Source organism: Hylaeus anthracinus, unplaced genomic scaffold (assembly GCF_026225885.1).
Source record: "Hylaeus anthracinus isolate JK02 unplaced genomic scaffold, UHH_iyHylAnth1.0_haploid 11982, whole genome shotgun sequence".
NCBI lineage: Eukaryota > Metazoa > Arthropoda > Insecta > Hymenoptera > Colletidae > Hylaeus > Hylaeus anthracinus.
In genome coordinates this window covers 3,985,617-4,005,777 of record NW_026534330.1, presented here as the reverse complement: position 1 = coordinate 4,005,777, position 20,161 = coordinate 3,985,617, and the positions used below count along the sequence as shown (strand labels likewise).

The following is a 20,161-nucleotide window of genomic DNA, read 5'->3' as shown; positions in this document are numbered from 1 at the left end:
AGAAGACAGTATCCTTCGGATAGGCACACAAAGCTTACAAACCCTCCATGAATTTTAACCTCAGCCATATTCTACCCTTCTAAATGAAATAGAAATCAATGGACTGACAAGCTTAGGTGTCTCATCTAATACAAAATACGTAACTATAGACACGAATCATGGCATTCCAACAAGTTATTCCAAAATTTTACAGGAGTTTGATTTTGCCGAGGTGCATTCTGGTACCCGGATTTCTCCTAATGCGCGAATTCTTAAACGTGTTCCAGCGACATATTTCCCACGAAGTTATGTCAAGCTGTTCCTTTGAAATTCGCTCAAGTATTCAGCCCGTACGCCCTTTCATGGTCACTACCCTGTCATTCTGCGCGGCTTCGCGGAATAAAAATGCACTTAAAGTCGTTTACGGAACTTAGAGGAATGTCGACGACACAATTTTCAATGTCTTGCGCCCCTCCATCGCCATCCCTGTCTCCGAACATAAAATGAGAACCCAGTCGCTGTTACTTTGGACGCGCACCGCCAAAAATACAACGGGTTCGCCGAACTGACAGCGCCCGGAATTTAGAGATCCATCTTTTGGATTTCCCTTAATCCGGCCCACGGCAGAAAGTTGAATTCTTGGGGACAACAATTTCGAGTATTCCGCAGCGCCGAGAGGCGACGGTTCTTCGCTTTCGAGCGCTTCCTTTCTCGCCACTTTGTAGCGATACGGAAACAGCGGTGTAGTTATTCACGACCTTAATCTGCATACATTACACAGACCAGAGAAACAAAATGGAGTTCAAAATAGACCGCAACAAATTATGTCGCGAAAGGGACACAATGGAGTACCCACGGAACACTGAAGTTGACTCACCGCGACTCCAATTATTTTTGGCTCCTCGAAGGCACCGTAGAATGAGGAATTAACAAATTGTTGAAGGTGATTTTTAATTGTTTTTTATATTGGATATGTTTCGATGCGGATATGTTTTTAATCACCAGAAAGGTATTCATCGGAAAAATTAATTTCTAAATATTGCGGTTTCTAAAAGCACATTAGATATTGATCAGGCAATTAAGGAATCTGAGGTAAACACAGCGGAATAAATGCACAAAGGGATCCAAAGCAGTCCGATCTCAATCCTTCCAAATAATCGGACTTTGACTGTTTCATCCGATCCATACCAGTGATTCCTCGACTTCATAGCCTCCCTTTTTAGCCGCTCCTTCGTCGAACAAATGAAAATGTAGTTATAGATGGAATTAACAGCAATCATTCGATCGAAAAGCCGCGGTCTCCCAAGAACCGTGCGATTCGAGCGTTCGATTTATCCGCGCCGTCACGCATGAGTGGGCTCAAGCGAATCCCTCTTTGCAGATTATCGGACTCGGTCGGTCCAGTTTGCCCCCAAAAGCTGCCCGACATCTCGAATGAGCAAGAAGCACTGGAGCGTATGCCGAAAGGCCGGCTGGAGTACTTGAAAAGACTGCTGCCACATCTGCGGAATCAGAGCGAGGATTGCCTCTACTTAAACATCTACGCACCCGCCATGGGTGAGTAATTATACCATGAACCGTTTTGCGTACCGCGAACGAACAGGAATTATTGTTTCTCGTCGGATCGAGCCATCGAGGCCGACGGGGATAACTTTGCCTGCGGAAGTGCAATATATATATATATATACCGAAAGTGGCTGTACATCAAGAGTAAACGATTTAAAGAGGGTTTGTTAGAACTTTCCCGCGTGTTTCGAAGCACTGCAAATTTTCGAACGCGGCTGCAAATTTTCTGATGGGACTTTGAACTTGCCCTCCCTTGTCTGCAACTTTATACAGCCCCTTCGCTAAATTAATTTTAATATAGATTCCACAACGATTTTTGATCATTTATGAACGTAATAGGAACGACAAACTCAACTCGATTTTATATCACTTCGGAGAGACTGTATGACAAAAATTGCAGGATCACCTCATGTATTTTAACAAAATTCTGAATCATCTAATACGAAGATCCAAACCTCCTCTAAAATTTTAATCGAATTGAATCCCACGCCTGCGAAAACGTGACTCGACGTCGAACGCTCCTTTTGCGATTGACGTTAATAAAAAGGAATTCTCCTCCGGATATTCGACAAATCGTTTCAGTCGCTGGTGGTGCGAAACTGCCGATAAATAAGACAACGAGAGACAGAGACGAGACTGTTGGCTTCTGGGGATGCGAGAACGTCGAACATCGCGGCATGTACACGCAATATGTTTCCCTCTCGAAACGCCCGCTCGTCTCGTACCCCCGCGCACCTCCTCCTACACACACACACACACACACTCACACAGCTTTGACGTTGCGTGGAACGGTTTCAATAATAGTACATCATTGGATTTTCCACTTGAAATAGGAAATTTTACTCTCCTCCGCTTTTTGAATCCACCCCGACCCCCTGACGGACCCCCCGTTTTTCTTGTAGCCTCTCCCGAGCCGGAAATTGAACGGCAAAGGTGACAGGAATGCCAGGACGTTTTCTTGCGTGACACAACGAGAGGAGGTGTTCGGAAGGGTTGAAACCGAGGGGAGTGGAGTGGATGGAAGAGGAACTTGAACCGTTGTGGTTGATGGAAATGTAAATTAGTCGAGAAGTACATCGTGGTTTCGATTACAGGGTGGGGTGTGTTGCTTGAAGCAAAGCAGGATCTGAATACAACATAATACCCTGACTAGGCAATTTTTTCTAATTTTGTCTACTAATAATTTCTGCTCGACGTTCTACCTTCTATTCTTGGACTATTCATCTCTATGAATGATTTCCTTTGAGTAAAGCTATTATTTTAAATTTTATTTAAGAAATCACCTTTCTTTATACTTAGATGTAATTAAACTATCTACTTCCTTGCTTGAGCTAGCCTAAAAAAAAAAAAAAAAAAAAAAATCTAAGGCAATTCTAAAGACTTCTCCGAAATTTCAGATACAGATCAATTCCAAACACACAGTCTATCAACAGTATTTTCACCATCTTTGCCACGAAATCCCAACGTAGGTCCTCCATACTATTTGTCAAAGTCTAAAGGGTTAGCGACATCCCGAAGAAAAGCACCCCTCCGCTCCCCTCTGATTATAGACACACATTTTACATCGGACATTCACTGTCCCCAGTCCCCACCCTCCCAACCCCTCGCGGATCCAGGTCAAACCGCTTTCATCTCTTTCGTGTATCGCGGCGTGCACGTTCGCGTTTCGACAATGAAACATCCAGACGTAAATGTAAGCCGGAACAGGAAACCAGAACACGCTATTCTGCAAGTCTGCGCGCGAGCGTGACTACCTGCTACCGGGACCTGGTGCCTCGGCAACTGTCCAAAATGCGAAACTACCACGGATGCGTTCGCCCCTCCAACCCCCCTGCTCTCTCTGTCGTGTTCGAAAAATAGTCACGACCCTTCTGCTCGGTGAATAATGCGACATTTCTATGTACCGGAAAAACGAAGAGAATCGAGGACAGCGGATGCGGTGGGAGGACTTTAATTTGTCTGCTTGGTCTTCTCCGATCTAGCTCTGTCGAAAATGGCTTCCCTATCCGGCGAGACTTCGAGATATTAGGCTGGAAATTATGAAACATTTCGATTACGTTCGCTAGGAAGTCATATTTTGTCGTTGGGGAGTTGTCATAGTCGAGATCTAAATCCAAAGAAGTGGAATATCAAAAACCGAAAATCCTTGATTTACTCATGACTCGCAACCTAGTACCATCACCAAACACGCCCAAACGCAGAAATTCCGTCGAGGACGTATGCATGACAGTTTCGTACATATCTGAAGATCAAACGTTTCGCCACGTCTCGTGTCCCCGTTTACTTCGAATCAATAATAGCGTAATAGGAATGATAGCGAGCAAACCGTGTCTCGTCGACGTAAGTAGGGACTCGACGGATACGTCCATCCTGCGTAGCAATCGACAAGATGTTCCGGCAGGTCGCGAAGCTAAATGTTGCCTGGCAACGAAGGACACCGTCTACGTTGCCATTGGTGACATGCGGGATTACCTAGCCGCGAATTGATTCAGCCAGGAGCTGGGAAGATGCTCGTGAAGCATTACATGTGTTTCGTGGGGTGCCGAAGGGCAACGCATGTTTGATATCCTTGAGGATCTTGGGACATTACAGGCAGCTCTTGTTGGATGTCCTGAAATCGAGTGGATCGCGTCAAACAAGGTGTCTGGATGTACTACAATCGCATTAGTTAATTAACACTTTCAGACTTGAATTATTCTTTTTCCTTGTCCTAAGTTAATTTAATTCATTAAGTTAACTTGTACTGCTTTTTATCCAGGATGTCTAGATTTTCATCGTATCTTGTGTATTTTCCTTCACGCCACTCGAACAAAACAGCGATATTTTATCTCTAAAGCGATAACACATCCCGAGGAAAGCTTCGTTCGCATCTACATTCAACACGCCGCCTGACGAGGCTCGGGATGGAGCATGTCTAACTGGGTCGACCGTAAAACAGAAAGTACGATTTGATGACGTGACTCGTACGCGGGTGTCAACGCTGCGAGGTTATCTGGGGTGCGTGACAAGTCCCAACTCTGATAGAAGGCATCCTCTGTGGCTCGAGAGTCTTTTTGGTCTCGAGAATTTATTCTGAAGGTGCAATATCTCAAAAATCCTTTAAGCTTCTACTGTTGAGGCAATTATTACGTATCTGTCGCGTTTCTCTCGAGCGAAATTCCATAAACAACCTAGCCATAAGGGTTGCGAATGTCCTGCGTTACGCTTTACAACGTGCTCCGAGTGATTAATTCATCTCATTCGCGGAGGTGCTCGGACTGTCAAGATTTCATGGTTTTCTGCGCCGGGTAGGAAAACCTTAATTAAGATGGTCATAAAGTAACTCCCACCAGTGCCAATCGCGTGGAAAGCTGAATCGTCAAAGAAACGGCGCTCGCAATTAGTACCGTTGCGTCTCGTTAACGGAAGCTCACTGGTTTCCACGAGGTGGCTTTATGAAGTTACCTGTTTAAGCGCGCAACAAGCTCACCGTTGCTACACAAAAGGGAGACTCCAAAGGAGTCTCGTCTAAGTGCCATACCCGGCAACAAGGACGTCGAGAGTCCTTCCGACAGCCCCTTCCAAACAGCCCATCAGCAGAAGTTCATGCATGTCACCGCATTATTAAATGTGGTTTCGCGTACTTCGCTCGAATCGTGTCGCTGCCAAGCGATCGATCCTGGCTTCTAGCGGAAAAGTAACGTCAACCGATCTCCGCGCCATTCAAAGACAATCGGGTCCTCGAACCTGCTGCCATTCAAAACTTGGCAATCATACTCCTCTAGTGCACTCGTCCCTGGATGTGAGTAGGCTCTTTCGCTTCCCGTTGTTTCGCTTTACGTAGTCCTGCGTTGGTTAGACGCTCTTCACGGAGTTTCGCGTTAAAGAAAATTCCCAATTGAGCCTCAGCAACAACACCGCAATGGATAAGTCTCACATACTATAACGTCCCCAAGTTAAAATTCTACAAAATCCACTCACTCAAGCTTCAGTTTTCCTCGAGGAAGCTCCCTGTTCCAAGCTACCAAACGCAACACCCCGCTTACTCACGGTGTAGACGATTAAGAGCAAGTAGGCTGGAATCATTCGCGTCATAAAATACCGACGAATGGATGCGAGTGTCTTCTGGAATACGTGAACAGTAACGTGCCAACGTGGACGGGGTAGGTCGGCGAGGCAACCACCGCGAAGATAAAATTCAAAGACAGAGGCGAGAAGAGTAGACAGCGAAGAGTGGAGCCATCAAACGCGAGAGAAACGAAGGAAATTCTCTGAATATTTCACGCGGCTCGCCTTCTAGACGCTTTCGAATTCGGTCTCCGGCTCGGTTCTTTCATTTTTTTTTTTTTTTCGGGGACCGACCTATATTCCACTGAACGAAAGATAAAGAGCTTAGAAAAGAAAGGGTTCCACGTGTTGCGGGCGTCGAGTCGTCCGATTAGAATGGAGACTTAAATGTTCCACATCTTTCTTACCTCTCGCCTTGCTGGCCGGCTCTTATTAATGATCTACCTGATCCAGGGTACTCTCCTGATCGAGCTGCGGGAGTTACGTCGCTCAGACTGTCGATACGAATCTTGGGAACAAGGCTATCGGGAAGACTTTGAAAAAAGGGGCGATGGAGATAAATGATTTATTAGATCGTGTGGTTGCTCGATGAGAAGGTTCCCATTTTTTAAATTATATTGTTGGGAATGGTTGCAGAGAGGATTTAGCTAATATTGTTCCTTAAATGTGAAGACTTTATTTCTGGGAATACACGAATCTTTAATAGACACTTTCTTTTCTAACATTGAGGAAGTACATTATTTCTAGTATCTAGCTGAGCAGAATTTGAAAATTAAAATACTACTGTCTTCATTCTTACCTTAACTCGTTAAAACAGAGTCAGTTTGGGCACTTCGTGGCAACTTGAGGAACAGAATTTGTGGAACCTGACAATATCAAGCAGCAACACGTTGTAAACCCCATAATTATACCAAAACCAAGAGAAACGTTTCAAAGCCTGATCACCAAGGCCCTCCCACCCTTAATCGTCCCATCGAATCGTTCAGCCCAACACGTTTCTTTCTACCCTTCTCTTTCGCCCTCGTAGGGCTTGGGAATGAGTCCAACAGTGGCCCTCATAAACTCGAAAAGCGTTCTCGCTGCAGGTTACGGGGGGAAAAAAAATACGCGACGAGCAAGAAAACGCTCGCTCCGACGAGGTGCAAGCAGTGCTTGATCATCGACTGGCATTAAGGGGATCCCGTATCGACGATACAAAGGAACGCTCTCGACGGAACAGGGGAAGCCACTTTATCTTTCGTCCCAAGCGAACGAGCAAATAATTTCACGGCCCGTACCCCGTGGCCGGATGCTCGCAATTCACGCTCCGCGTCCAAGTATTTCAGAGTTGAAACGAATTCCCTGGAACTTACCACGGTTCGATTATTAGTTCGCGGCCGAGTGGAAGTTTGCTACCTTCTTCGGAGCTGGCCAACGAAAATTGTGAGTGCAGGCGGCCGTGTGATTGCTGGTCGCTCTCTTTGTTAGCTCCTACGGTGGTTCGTTGGTGCTGATCATTCGGCAAACAGAAACTTATTTGCAAACGCGGTAATGCTTATTCGGCGAGAACTGAGATGGAAAGACTTTCATTGCGTGTTTTCCTCGCCTTAAGAGTTCTCTTTAGTGATTAATTCGAGACTATCGAGAAGAGTGTGGAGTACAAGAATAGAAGGGTAGTTTGTTCGGATAAATAAATATACGAACTCTCGAATATCTACATATTTTAATATCACGAAAATTTAAATCTCCACCGCTCTGAAAATTCGACCCGCTTATAATCTACATTTTTCGATGCGATCCAGTGACTCTCTTTTACGGAGAAATAAACCGCGGTGCGTAAACGTCCGCGTGGAATTTTTCGGGGTTGCTCGTTGGGCGACAAACGACGCGGAAACGATTGCCGGGGGAGGCGGAATTAAAATAAAAACAGAATTTTTATCCTCCGTTATGGCAGCTTTATCCCGGAGCTTTCTGCATTATAGATTTCCGAGTTATCTCGACGAAAATGTCGAATAATTTCCGCAAGCGTTACACGGTTGTTACATGTTTTACATTGCGAACGGTCGAAATTGCGGTTGAAAAACGCGGAGGAAGATGAATGAAAACCTTCGTCGTCCCTGCTGGTTCTGTAAACTCTATACAAATTACTCGCATCGAAATTAATTCACTGCGTGGCTATTCACTGTGCTGATAATTGGAGTGCGTAATTGTTTGCTTCGTACAAATTTATGCGTTAAACAATGGACAAAATTACAATCGGCACTCCCTTTTTAGTCGTTTTGACTAGATTCTAACGCTACACACGATTGTTATTAATTTCAGACCATAACAGTATGCTAGTCAAAAAATTTTCCTTGTTCCATCAAACTTCAGATGCCTTAATATTTAATTCCCACCGAAAATCAATTTCGTAGGCTAATAATTCCAGTTGACTGAAATTGGTAATGAGCGTTGTCGTAAAACAAATTCTTTCTCGACACGGGGAACTAGCTCTAACAACGCCAATTCGTCTATCCATCAAGACAGCCGCGTCGCCAGGGACGATTTACGTTCGGTAAACGAAGACCACGCGACCTGCTAACCTTCGTTAGTTCTCGCCGATTAATAAAACGTCGAAATGGGACGGGACTCGAGAGGACGGCTATTAATTACCAGCGGCGACCGCAGGCATTAGTAATGCCGTTTCGACCCCGGGAAATCGCGCAAGCGTCCGCACTTGTCGCGGTGAACTTTTTACGTTTTGCACGTCGAAACGCGATATTTCACCCAGGAGTTACCGGCAGGCCTTAATTCGAATAATAGCGAGGTCGATCTGGACCAAACGAGACGTCGAACACCTTTACAGTGAGGATTTAGTTGGAGGAACTGTAACGAAGTGGAGATATTAGTTTGATTTTACAGCGGATTCTTAGAAAATCATACTGCAGGTCGTGGATAGGTAGACGATGAGTATGATATGAGTTATGAGTATCTTATAAATTTATGTTTCGAAATGTATATGAAAAATGTCCACAGATTGAGATATTTGTAGACTGGAAAGACTCGTTGGCGTCGCCGTCGGTATTTATTCAGTTACTTTGTTATCATCAGATCAAATTAGTGCCCGTGTTCTCCCTGATGCGAAATTATGGGGACGTCGACGGTCCCGTCAAAGGCACCCGCGTGAAATTCCGTCCATCAGATGTCGCAGGGTGCCGCAGTCGCCTCGTTAGCCCGGGAAGATGTCGTTTTAATTAATCACGCCGCAAAGAAGCGTCGTTGCACACGCGCTGCGCCGACACGCCTGATACTTAATGAGAAAAAAACGAGTCGCTAGGAAGGGGAAACAGAGACATCAAAGGGCGCCAGCTGGCGGCAGATGAACGGTCCGCTCGTACTTGGAATACGAATTATGTTTCACAAAGGGGTGCTATTCTTTATCTTCTTTTCCTCCTTAACTTTCCCGTCTCTGTCGGAGCGTTCGTGTGCATCGAATGTACAACCGAGCCCGGAAGCGGAGGAACGAGGAGCCAGAGATCGTCGGGGGCCGACGGTCACGTATTATCCTATCTTCTACCCGTTGCCCCAGTCATTGTCCCCGGCGTGAAGGGATACGCGGTTGGTATTCTCGCCACCGTGGAAAATGAGACATGGGAATTGCTGTCTTCGTTTGAGAGGGACCTGTGGGGGATGGGATCGCGGGAAATATTTTCATACCGCAGCCTGGCATTGTCTTAGAGGGGAATTAGAGAATCGTGGCTGTAAAAGACTGTCTCACGCTTTGAATAAGGCAGTCTAGGTACTTTTAGAAAGTGGACGTAACGAGAATTTTCTTATTATTTCTTCACAGCTGGGATAATCTGTCCTCTGCTTAATATATTGCACACAAAAACTGTATACTAAAGTTTGAAAACGGTCATTTGACCAGACAAGTAAATTTAATGTTAATTCTGTGTAATATGTAATATAGTCTCCGGATTTAGTCACTGCCCTGGTTAACGTTAGAAATGGTTCAGAACTTTTCACCCTCCAGCAAACTTTCGTAAATAGCCCCCAAGAGGAAAGAATTTTTCCAGCATTTTCCAAAAAACCAGGAAAACCAGTTTGCCAGTTGAACCTTGTGCACTAAAAATCTTTTCATTCGGGCTTCCAGACCATTCTGGCACCCCCCTCACCTGACGTCTGTTCAAAATACTTCAACGCATGACAATATGGTCCCTAATAGTGGAGCGCAACTTCCCTGCAAATTGTACCCTAGATTGCACTCCCGACAGCAACGCAAAACTCGTAGTCGCGGATGGTCCACTTAGCGAAGCGAGTCGCGTAACGATACCGCGAACGACAGTCGAGAATTATCGCGGCGATTTTGGCGGCAAGTAAAACGAAGCAGTAATTACGCGACGATTGTGCTCGCGTCGCGCTGCTCGATGACGTCGCCAGCGAGCATTACGCATAAATAAACGTATTTACGACGGGATCGGACGGAAGGTACGTCTCGACGGTGAATTAATCGGGCACTGGTGTCGTAAAATTGAATTCGTAGCTGGCACCGATCGGTCCCGTTTTCGGTGTGGCTTCAATTTCGCTCCGACTGTGAAACCAAAAGTTTAATGAAATTATACGCTGGAGCTAGATGTTCTTTGGAAAGCAATTATCAAAGTTACAGATATATGAAATTATTTCATACTTTCATAATAGAAATATATGCCCTAGATGGCAAAGAAATAGTGAGAATATTTTGTAGAATGGAATAGAATTGATACGAAGGAAATGATGGCTGTAAGGTATACTTTGTAAACACGTGATTTTTATATTTTATCGTTCAACATAGAGAAAACGTTCTGTGACGTAATAAGTTCGAAAGAATGCAGAAGACGTCTAGAAACGCGAATTCGGGCGGTTCGTTACACGTTGTACCGATTAAAAAACGATTTCGAGGATGATTTACCATCAGGCCAAATTGAATCGCTAATCTAAGTTGGAGAACTTTCCACGGTAGCTGGAAAGACACCGTTGAATTATGGTCGCCGGGAATAGATGTCATCGACCTTTATGCGATGGCTCTCGATTACCTAAAACTGAACTTTCCAGGAATTGTCCGAAGTCGCGCCCAGCTTTCGACGGGGACTTGGCTCGGGCGAACATATGGGTTGAAAAAGCTTCGACGTTTTGATTAAGCGGCGCTCGGTAAAAGCGCGCTGGAATTGCCGATAGTAAGAGTTATATCGCTGCTCCGATCGAGTTGAAAATTCTTCGATCGAAATTTTGCTTTTTGCTCGACGCCACTCGAGAACCACTCTCCAACTGACGTGTCTGTGTAAATGTCTGTAATTGGACGGAATTCATATCTGGTACATTTTCAGTCTCCCGATGCTCATTTCGAGGAAAGAAATTACTTCTCGACTATTTCTCCGCTAATGCTTATGTAATTTTAGTCAAATCTCCATTGCAAGAATTTTATGTTAGAAAATAATAGAATCCTAGATCCTAAAATCAGAACAAATTTTTTTCCAATAAACCGATATGTTTTTGTCAAGCCAGAATATTTTAATTCATCGACGAATTTCACTTGACAAATTTGCCAATTAAAGTAGCCAATTAAACTCTGTATATTTTAATTTATAAATCGTACGTTCCTCGCGCGTGAATTTCAGCGAAAATTTGCACTTCTACTGTTGCAAGTTTTTAAACCGCGGCGAGTAAAATAATTCCGAAGCCAACCAGCTCTGACCAATTAGTTTCATTTAGTTCTGGAATGGTTGCAGGTCCACTGCGAAATTTTACCCTGTATCCAGGGCCAAGGGTTGTCCTCTAGAAACGATGAAAGTCGGTTCCCGGGGCGAAATTGAGACTGTAATTGACCGCCTAAAGGCCAAGTGGGCCGCTCTCGATGCAAACTACATAGTTCCAGATTCGCATATTCGCGACGCAAAGTGCACGATGGGTTATCGCGGTTGGTTCGCGGAGGCTCGTTCGCGCAGCGTTTATTTACTTGGAAAGGATCAATTAACCGAAATAAAATTGGATGGCTGGATCGCGAGAATGTGCAATGTCTAGACGATTTTTACGTTTCTTCCTTTTTTCCAACGCTGTTGTGTCGTTTCTGGGCTCGGGGTCGAGGCTTCGAATGCAAATTTGAAGACGGTTTACGAGTCCATGTCGAGCTCCCTCCAATTTACGCAGAGATTCGACGGAGAGGCGCAATTTTGGTATGATCCACTCTGGGTTCAAATTCGCACGAATGACGAATTAAATTTGATCAATAATCCCAGAGGAGTCATTCCCCATCATCGTCCACGGTTCTCAGAATTTGTTCTTTTCTAAGGAAATGAGCTACCTCCCAGAGTTCTCGTTAGATCCCTTAATCGAGGAGCGACGCCGACCCCTGTTGCGAGTAAGTCGTTATTGTTTTCCCCCTCGGGCCGATAATTAAATTTCTTCGTGGGGTTGCTTGAAACCTCGTTACACTTAACCCGCTTAAACGACAATCCCTCAAGTTTGTACGCGCATCAACAAAGGTATGTTAACCCCTGGCGCTCGACGCGCCGACGGCCAGGGAAGATGATTATCGGCGATATTGTGGAACGTTCGTTTACTGGTCAGGGAAAGTTTAATTAGTTGCAAGGTGGTGGATTGTGGTCAACCAGGGGCGAGTGGAGGAGAGAGGGTAACCAACGTAGATATTGTAAGCACTTGGGGTGATTGTTGTTGTCACTGAATTACCACTGAGGGGGATTGAATTAGCGTCGTCACAGGGGGACGTTGCTGTGTTTATAAATATACGAAGAACAGGAGAGTTAGTGTCCGAAGCAAGAATTATAAACGTCATAGGTGCTATGGGACTAATAAGGGTTGATCATTGTATTAGACCTTTAAAAATCTCTGACTCACCAAATAGTATTCACACTGTACCTTGAAGAATTTATGAAAATGGCGTACGACATCGAACCACCCTTTCACAATTTATTTCAGCAAGAAAACTGAGAGAAGAATGATGTAAATTGTCCACCGCATCTGTTCAACTCAAATACCACACAAAATGTTGCATCGAGTCCTGTTTGAGTAACGCACGACTATCCATTCAACCCTGGAATCGTCGTTGATTTAGAGGGTGGATAGAGCATCGACGAACGGCTAGGCGCTTCGAATTTTCTTTCCAGGAACTGCTACCACTCTAAGTCTGACATCAATCTTCGCGTGGAGCATTTTCGTCGCGAAGTAGAATTCCACGATCCATGGCCAGACATACCGGCGACGAGGAATTCGCGTCCAGATTGCTGGCATCCCCTGCCGCGGAGCTCATGGAAACAATATTCCTCGCCGTGCGATTTGGCGACCTCTCCCGTTTATTTGATCCTTCGCGGAGCCACCTATGCGCATACCCACCCCTTCTCGATGGGTTGCATAAAACGATCGTGCTATGAATTGTTCCAGTGCAACTCTTATTCGCATAAGTGGTTTCTTTCGAGGAAGCATCCATTTTCGTTATAGTTTCCATCCCTCCAGTTTGAGTCTCATTTATGTCGGAATTTGCAATCTTTCCAAATGGCTGAAACGTTAATTAATTTAGATCAAAATTTCTTCGTTAAATCCACAACCCCTGCCAGGGACTGAGGATATCATCCCTCTCCGCTGATTGCCCCGACACTCCAAGCTGTCTCGAAGTGCATAGCGCGAACACGCTCCCTCGAACCCCTTGTCTGTATCAACCCCCCTTGTCTGGAGCCGCCTGGAGGCTGAGCAACCCCACCCCTCCCCTCCCTCCCCACCGTGAGCGGGTCCGCACGGCGGGAGCGCGCAAAAACGACCACGAAAACGAGCGACGACGTAGAAAAAAGCTGGCGCTCTCGGATGCTGGCGCGAAAATTGAAAAAAGAACAATGACGAGGGTGACGCTTCGTGGCACTCGGACGCGAGCGAGGAAGGGAGGGGTCGAGGGCTGTCAGAGACGAAGGAGGGTTGAACGCTCTCTACAGCCTCCGGAGGGATGTAAAATTGCGAGAAACCCTCGTCCCCTCTAGACAAACTCTTCGTGGGAGTATCGCTCGCCCATGCCCTCGAGTTTCGCGTAAATAAGCGATGGACAACGCGCGATGGCGATCGTGTGCGTAACGAGACTCTGAGAAATTGAATTTTCGGCACCCTCGGGGGGGGATGATTTTCACGAGATTGATACCGGGGAGACTTCTCGAACGGGGAAGTTAATTCGATGGGGACGAAGTGGACCTTGAGACACCGCGGGGGATTTCTTCAGGGGGAACCGTTGGTGACGTGGGGTTGGAATATCGAGGGGTCGTTGGGGCGTATATTATTGAGATTCGAGAATTTTTTTCCATAAAAGAATGCATGATTTCAAAGTGTGGAGTGCATTTGAATATAGTCTCTCTTTTTGCACGACGACGCATATTTGTTAAACACAGTGCTATATTTTTGAAATTAGAGGAGGGAGATATTCACCCTACTGTGCTTAAAAACCATAAAAGTGATACACCATGACGAATTAAATAAAACATCAAAATCTTAGGTAGTGTGTGCATATGACTCAGAATTACATTCTGAGCGTGCATTCACTCAGAATTACAGAGGGTTAATCGAGTTACTTAGCATTACCTCAGATTCGACAAAGGCCACCCTCCTTCAATCAAAAAATCACGGACGGAGCAAAGAAATTAAATAGCTTAAAAAAATACTGCCTGCAAGAAATGCAGAGACCTGAAAGACACCGAAGCCCTTTGGTACTTCGATTCCCCAGACTCGACGTCGATGTCACCTCAAACATGCACAGACAGAATCAAACGCGGGTTGTTTCAGAGCTCGCCACATTAAACAGGCGGGGATGAAAGCGCGCCTCGCGAAACAATGAGCCACGGTGGGCTGTCAGACGTCGGAATAGCGGAGACTCGTTCGCGCCTTTTCGTCTCCATTTTCGTGGGTGGCACGCGGTATCTTCTCGCAGCCCCTTTGTCTTCCCCCTTCCCATCGTTTTGGGAACGACAAACGATTATGCAAACGAAGCACGACAAAGAGGAGGGGGTTGGAATACTCGTAGCGACGAAGCAACGGATGCCTTGTTCGCGAATCATTCCCCCAGGTCGGATTGATCGACCGTACGAGGAAACGATCCCTGGAATTGGCGATCCTGCGAGAGACGCGAGCGATCCATCATCCGGGACGAAACGTCTACGGCTATCGCGGAATCCCACTCGATCAATCAGCTTCCCTTTCTTCTGGCGCAACTGCAGCTCGGTGCACGCGCTCCTCCCCGTGGAGGGTAGTTTCTTCCCTCGTGACTGAAACACACTCGCATCGAGCTCGCGAGGCTTGGGACTCGTCGAGATCTTCTGCATTGGAATATTGGAATACTATTCGAGTATTAAGACTGAGCTATTTTATTCGTGACTCTTGTAAGGGAAGAAGGAACGAATTGTAATTTTGTAGCACTTGCTGGGATTCGTTTGACGTAATCAGACGTAGGTGATATCTAGCGAGAATAGGAGTCGATGGATGTCTTTACCAAACCAAATTTCTCTTATTTTTGTCCAAAAAGTTAATTCTTGCTCGTTGAGAGAAAGCTCCATTTTTTCTCGACCATTTCATCGTCATTTTCAAGCGTAATAATACTCGAGTATAGAATATTCGAATTTCCATAAAATCCCTGAATATTAAATCATTCGAATGCTTACAAACTACTCGAATACAATATTACATATTGTATACGCAAATATAAAATGTTGAATGCCCATTAAACATTGGAATAGTCCCAGCCGCTCGTTACGCTCGTCTGAAGAGCGATAAGCGTTGTCGAGGAGGGGATTCCGCTTGTTTCAGTCAGCTGAACCATAAATCTCTCTTCCATTCCTGCTGCAGCAGTTGAACGACGCGCTAAATGTGCAACCGCAAATGAAACTAATCAGTGACGATGTGCTCGGCGTATTATGCGATGCATTCTATTGTATCTTTGAGCGTCGATTGATGCCCGAGACACCGATACCGTTGCTTAAATTATTTTGCGCCAGCATTGTAGCTGAAGGTGGTTAAATAAATATATTCTAATCTACACTGTTTTAATTTGAAATCTACGGAATTATCTTCCTCCTTTTGCAGTAAAATTTTCAAGATATATTTTCGGGACTGTATTTTTAGAAAACGCAAAAATATCGATTTTTCCGTGTTAAATTACCTCACTTCTTCAAAAGTCAAGGGCCAATCGAGCCACTTGAGCGAGATCGGCTTAAAGTCCACCGCGCCATAAAAGCGTGAACGCATTCTCGGTTCGCGACGTCGTCCCTTTCCATTTAGCGAAAGAAGTCACGCCAGCGTACACTCTAGCAACGTCCCCGACATACGTGCCACGTATTTCGTCCAGTTTGATCCTCTTCCCGCGAAAGAATACGTCGTCTAGTCACGTCAGCCACTTATTTACCGGCATACGTTGTCAAAGTCGCAAAAGGGATTCCAGGTTCCAGCGACGTGGAATCGCGGGGAAGCCTCACTCCGCGACTGGCATTAAAATTATCCGAGGGCTTCTCGAAGTCTCGAATTTACAGCCCTTTTCGTTCGAAGAAAAGTCTTAGTCGGGCGTCTTTCACCCCTTTGCACTCCACTGTGCCGTTTGCAACAGGATTCAGGTCAAGTATTATTTATTGTGAAGCAAAAGAAACTGATGCAGTATAAATAAATATTTAACATTGCATTAAATTGTGACTAAGCCCACTGTCATTATTCTTATTAGTAAAAATATTGAATGTAGGCTTCAGTTAATAGGTGACCGTACTGAAAAATAGACCTGGAATGCAGAGGACTGTAATTGAAAAGTCGATCATTTTCTTACCGCTGTCCCCGAAAGCAGAAATCCAATTCCCGTCCTGACGAAATCGTCGCGTGACTCCGGCGGATTTTTATTACCCTTATCCGTCCGTGCGGCTGACTTTTGCCTTTTTGAATCGATCGTTCGTTATTTGCCAATCACGGGAGCAGTCGCATGCGTCGAACCGAACCCCCGAATCACGCGATTGATTTGGTTCGAAGAAATATTGGCCCGAATTGACGGGAAGTCTCCTTGCGTTTCGTGACTTTCGGGCATGAGGAAAGGGGAGATATATTCAATTATCTTTTAACATGGTTTCGATTTAACTTTTCTGATTCTACAGTCCCAAAACTCGATACTTGTACTTGTTCGATATACTTGTTTCTTTAGAAGGTTTTTAAATACGAGTTCCATATTATTTGCTGCACTTTAACATCAAGCCTTAATGCATTTAACCACTCACACAAAAATATTTTTCTTTCCTTCAAAAATACTTCTATGTTACCTTGCATATCTTCCTTCAAACGTGATGTAAATTTCCTATTTTGCAATACCAATTATTTTTGCAATGTATTCCCTACAATATACTAAGAGAATTGATTGTATTTGATACTCGCTTAGTCGTCCGTCCAGGAACGATCCACATTCTCGCGTGTCTGACCAGGTATCGACCTTATCTACTTGCTCCGCCAGGGATGACCGTACGTATATTCCTCTCGTGTAATCAGTGTCCTGCTTAGTGATGGGATTGAAACGTGCTCCAATATCATCGATTAATTCACGTTTCTAATCGATTCACTGTTATTACTGCAACCATCCTAAGGAATCATTTTCAGATAATTTGTGACTCATCGAAACACGCCGTTCTAGTATCCATACCAACTGAGGAGAAATGGTCGTTGTTTGAGCAAATTGTTCTCTGAAACTTTGTCTCCGCGACTCTCAACGACTTTATTCGTGATATTAAACACAAAAGCAAAGCATCCACGTAAGTATATCTTACTAAATGTTGTTAAATCTTCGTCTTCGCGGTTAATGAATTTTCCCTGCATACATTCGCCTTATGGATTCCCCTCGAATCTGATTTCAAGTTTGTCTCCCCATTTCCCGACGCGTTCTTATTGGCCTACCCCCGTTTTGTCGCGTCGACGCCTCGCGCGGAACAAAGCATTTGAATAATGCTCGTTGAAACGAAACTCCTGATGTAAATAAAACGATAACTTCCAGGCTTCCAATTTTCAGCCAGGAGTATCTTTGGCAGCGGCAATCGGCCCTCTTTGGCCAGTGTCCAACGCATGCAAGCGCCGTATTAAGTTCCATGGAAATTCGAAAATATCGCGGCGACGCCGACGGGTTCTGTCGCTCGCCTCGCTGCGAATAATTCTTGAAATTCAAGAGTAGGTTGACGGCTCGCCTCGCAATAATTATAATTCACGTTCCGCTCTTGGAGAAATAATAAATTCCACTGAATATACGTTGATACATTTTTAGAAAGTATTGATATTCTTCGTGCACTAGTATAAATTGTCGATTGATAAAAATTATTCGAACGTGAAGTAATTCAAGTGTGGAAAAATAATTGTTTCACCTTTAGACATCTGTTTAGAACGAGACCTATAATTAGTAAAATGAATTTCAATCGTTTCAATCAATCAACAATTTTAATTAATAATTCATGAAATTAGATACATGCCCCATAACTCATCGACAGTTAATTAATGCCACTCTGACCGCGATTGGCGTCAAAAATTGACTTCGCTCGTTTTCGTATTTACACTATCGTTAAAAATACGTTCGGCGAACAGCGGAAATCGAACCGTAGCATATTCCCATTGTGTTTGGACAACGAGAGCTTCGAAAACGGATATTGTTCAAATATGAATGCATTAAAGTGATTGACGCAATCCTATTGTGTGCTCCATAAATTGTTTTAATTCGCTCTCGAATGACGGGGGAAGTTTCAGGGATCTGTTACGCGCTTATTTCGCTGTGAACTCTTAATTATGAACACTGCACCAGCCATTAAGGAATATTTAATAATGCTCGGAGCTCGTTACGCTTCTTCTGCCCTGAACGAGAGTCTGGCTATTTAATTAATGCCTTCATTGGATTGGCAAGTTGTCATCCCGTATGGGAATTCCATTGTTCATTGTATCAAAGGAGAGAAATCGTTCGAGATGCGTATGCGCGTATTTGTTATCGACTGAAAGAAAAATGAAAGGGAGAATATTAATATTCTCAATTGAAAGGGGTTTAATTACAAATTTTCAGTTTTATACTGAATAATTTATACTAATAATTTTTTAATATTATTCTCTCTTGGAATTTGCCATACTTTGGCTTCCACACAGTCTGGACGATCGAAAAGACCGCAGACGAAACAGAGGGGCGTTTAGAAAGAGTCGTGGAAGGACTCGGGTCGGGTTATCGACGAAAAGTCGACCGTTTGGCAGCCGCAGGCCGCGGCACGGGGAGGCAACAGGACATTTCAGCGGCAGCCTTCGCTTTCGCACCCCTCTAGACCCTTTATCCCGCCCCCTTTGCACTTCCCTTCGCCGCCGCCGCCAGTCGAGCAGCCCTTCTCCCTTCTTCCCGTCGTTTTTCGACGTCGTCGTCGCTTTGCACTTTGTTTTGCCGTCTTCCTGCAGCTCCGTCTTCCTCCGGCGGCGTTTCACTCCCCCTCCCCCTTCTCAAAGAGGGTAGCGAACGCGGCGAAACGGCGGCTGAAACGTGTTGGCAACTGTTTCGAGTACTTAAGGGACCGGTGAAAAAGTTTTCGCCCCTCCCAGCGCCCGGTGCTCGACACCGCCGATTAAATCGGCCCCTTGGCTCGCTTTTGTCGCGCGAGTCCGCCTCGTAAATCCGTCGCGCGAGTCTCGTAATCGAAGCTGCCCTTTTCTGTCAGCGACTCCTTCGCGGGAATTTTTTACGACTGGTCTCGTAAACGAACCTTAAACGGACAATAGTTTGGCCGTTTTGGAAAAGTAGGTGTGGTGGCGGGATCGTATTTCAGAGTCAAGCGCAGACCCACCGCAGAGGAAAGGACGCAAGTGGAATCGGTTGGCCGCGAATGCCAGCTCGAAGGGCGGGGCCTTTATCGGCCCCAGAAAAGAGCAAAAATCCATTAGTTACCCCCGTAAACGACCGACGGGAATTTATCGAGTTATCGGGCCTGTTTCTCCTTGAGTACGTCCGACCGTGGCTCGAGCCGCGCTAGCTACTTGGCTGAGTTTCCCTGGCGGTTGAGTTGTACTACTTGGACGCGGTGAACTTCGTTACCTCGACGCGCTCTGTTCCTCCGTTCCACTTCATTACGCCGACGCGTCGGCTGATTGGTTTCGCTATGCTACTTCCATGTGTCGATACATCAATTGGCTATCCCCTTTAGAACGATACAAAGCAGCCTTTACGAATTTCTTCGTAATTTAGAAATTGATGACGCTTTTCAGAGAATTTAATTCAAGAGTATCATTGATACGTACCACTTTCTTGATACCCAATTTTACTCACTATTTACAGTCAGTCACATAAATATATGTACCTTGTATGTCCATTAAAGAAATCGGTTTAAATTTAATGATAGGTTTGATATTTTCAAATAATGTTTCATTATAAATATGTAGATGCGTGGAATCTATTTATGTATATTTCTATAATATATTTGGAAACATCAAATCTGTCATTTAATTTAGACAAATTTCTTCAGTAGACATAGAGGGTACGAAGACTTATGAGACTGTATACTGAAGACCAAACTATAAAACGAAACTACAGTATCAGAAATCGTTTTGAATATTCCAAAGT

General features: G+C 44.9%; 1 protein-coding gene across 5 annotated transcripts in view; it reads left to right on the top strand.

The window, feature by feature from the left end:
* The window catches only part of LOC128886307 (neuroligin-4, X-linked), a 328,018-nt gene that overhangs the window by 78,720 nt on the left and 229,137 nt on the right, over nucleotides 1–20,161 (top strand). For all 5 annotated transcript variants that reach the window (XR_008459789.1, XR_008459790.1, XM_054141022.1 and 2 more), the window contains one exon: nucleotides 1,361–1,536. Coding sequence is in view for 3 of the 5 variants with exons in the window: in XM_054141022.1 (XP_053996997.1) it covers nucleotides 1,361–1,536 (176 nt within the window). In the remaining 2 variants the exon portion in view is untranslated. The remainder of the gene's footprint in view (nucleotides 1–1,360; nucleotides 1,537–20,161) is intronic.